We start from the raw sequence: 2,409 nt of genomic DNA on the forward strand, positions 1-2,409 counted from the left end.
GGGGGTATTTAATTTCCTTGCAAAGGCAACCCTTTTCCAATGTTGATCTTAGACCAAAGCTCCTGCTCATTCTAGGATGGATTATTACACATTCTTGTGGGCACCAACTATTATGAGCTGAAATGACCATTTTGACCATACAGGTAGTGTTCTTCTCGGAGCGCCACATAGATCCAGGGGAGGAAATCACATATGATTATCACTTCAACCAAGAGGATGAAGGCGAAAGAATCCCTTGCTTCTGTAGATCATTTAGCTGCAGGCGGTATCTCAACTAGTTAGTTGGCTGACGTGCGTCTGTGCCGTCTATTTAGTTTAGTGCATATAAAGGACTCGGGCTTGTAATTTGAACATGCGATTCATTATTTAGGGAGCTTTTATTCCACGAGAACATGTAATTCTGTGCCGTCTATTTCAGTGTATGTAAAAGACTTGGGACTTGTATTCTGAACATGTGATTCATGATTTAGGGAACCTCTGCTCCACGAGAATTGTACTAGAAAATATTACTCCCTCTGTTTCTAAATATAAGAAGTGTAGAGAGATAGGTTATGGGCTGTGCAATCGCAATGTATTGATTGGTGCACCAGGCACGTATATATAAGTACAGAGGTGGGCCACAACCTCAACTATACAAGGAATACAGGAGGTGGACCCTACACACACATATACACGTACACCATATACTCAACACCTCCCTGCAGTCGAAGCGGCACCAGTGACGCAGAGAATGGAACGAAACTCCTCAAAGGTGGAAGTCGGCAGTCCCTTCGTCATCACATCAGCGAACTGCTGAGCAGTCGGCACATGGAGAACCCGCATGTGTCCAAGAGCCACCTGCTCGCGCACAAAGTGAATGTCCAGCTCGATGTGTTTCGTCCGGCGATGATGAACGGGGTTGGCGGAGAGGTACACCGCATAGCCTGGGAGACATCGTGATGTAGCTCTTGAAGTAACTGTCGAAGCCAGGTGCACTCGGCGACAGCGTTGGCCACAACTCGGTACTCAGCCTCCGCGCTAGAGCGCGAAACCGTGGGTTGTCGCTTGGACGACCACGAGACGAGGGAAGGACTGAGGTAGACGCAGTAGCCAGAGGTGGACCGACGAGTGTCGGGGCAGCCGGCCCAGTCTGCATCGGAGTAAGCCACCATCTCCAGAGAAGTGGACGCCGTGAGTGTCAACCCAAGGGACATCGTGCCGCGGATGTAGCGAAGGATCCGCTTCACGAGAGTCCAGTGAGAGTCACGAGGGGCGTGCATGTGGAGACACACCTGCTGGACAGCATACTGAAGATCCGGTCTGGTGAGAGTCAAGTATTGTAGGGCGCCGACAATAGACCGGTAGAACGGAGCATCCGACGCAGGCGAACCCGCAAGAGCAGAAACCTTGGCCTTCATGTCAACAGGAGTAGCAACCGGATGGCAGTTGAGCATGCCAGCGCGCTCAAGAAGCTCATGGGCATACTTCTGTTGATGAAGAAAGAAACCGTCCGGACGCCGAACGACCTCAATGCCAAGGAAATAATGGAGAGCACCCAGGTCCTTGATAGCGAACTCGTCACGCAGCCGGAGAGTAATCTGCTGAAGAACGGCTACGTAGGAGGCTGTCAGGATGATGTCGTCGACGTAAAGCAGCAAATATGCAGTCGTGTCACCGTGGCGATAGACAAACAGTGAGGCGTCCGAGCGAGTGACGCTGAAGCCCAGTGTCTGAAGAAACCCGGCGATCCGCTGGTACCAGGCGCGGGGTGCCTGCTTGAGCCCGTAAAGAGAGCGCGACAGCAGGCACACATGGCCGGGGAATGAGGCGTCGACGAAACCGGTGGGTTGCTCACAAAACACCTGCTCCTCAAGATGGCCGTGGAGGAAGGCGTTGGAGACATCCATCTGGTGAACGGGCCAGCCGCGAGAAACGGCGAGCTGGAGGACAGTGTGGATTGTGCCCGGTTTGACAACCGGGGCGAACGTCTCCGTGAAATCAACTCCAGCGCGCTGGCGGAAACCGCGGACCACCCAGCAAGCCTTGTAGCGCTCAAGTGAACCGTCTGAGCGTGTCTTATGACGGAAGACCCACTTGCCGGTGATGACGTTGGCGCGAGGAGGTCGGGGAACCAGAGTCCAGGTGCGGTTCCATTGGAGAGCGTCGAACTCTTCCTGCATCGCCGCAAGCCAGTGAGGATCACGGAGGGCGGCGCGGGCGGACGCATGAATGGGTGACGGCTCCGCGGCAGAGACGGCGAGGACGTACTCGTCACGCGAGTAGCGGAGGCTCGGGCAGTGAATGCCGGCGCGAGCACGGGTGACAGGACCGGACGGGGCCACCGGTGCCGGCGAGGCGGCCGGCGAGGTGGCCGGCGAGGAGGCCGGCGTCACAGCCGGCGTCGCGGCCGGCGAGGTGGCCGGCGAGGAG

At 55.5% G+C, this 2,409-nt stretch overlaps 1 protein-coding gene across 1 annotated transcript in view; it reads left to right on the forward strand.

Annotated features, from left to right (window-relative positions):
• LOC119302874 overlaps positions 1-547 on the forward strand; it is a 12,437-nt gene extending 11,890 nt beyond the window's left edge. Inside the window, exon 21 of the mRNA XM_037579920.1 lies at positions 144-547. Within this exon, the coding sequence (XP_037435817.1) occupies positions 144-278 (135 nt within the window). The 3' untranslated portion in view covers positions 279-547. The remainder of the gene's footprint in view (positions 1-143) is intronic.
• The last annotated feature ends 1,862 nt before the right edge of the window (positions 548-2,409 follow it).

This window comes from Triticum dicoccoides, chromosome 5A, assembly GCF_002162155.2.
Source record: "Triticum dicoccoides isolate Atlit2015 ecotype Zavitan chromosome 5A, WEW_v2.0, whole genome shotgun sequence".
NCBI classification, from domain to species: domain Eukaryota; kingdom Viridiplantae; phylum Streptophyta; class Magnoliopsida; order Poales; family Poaceae; genus Triticum; species Triticum dicoccoides.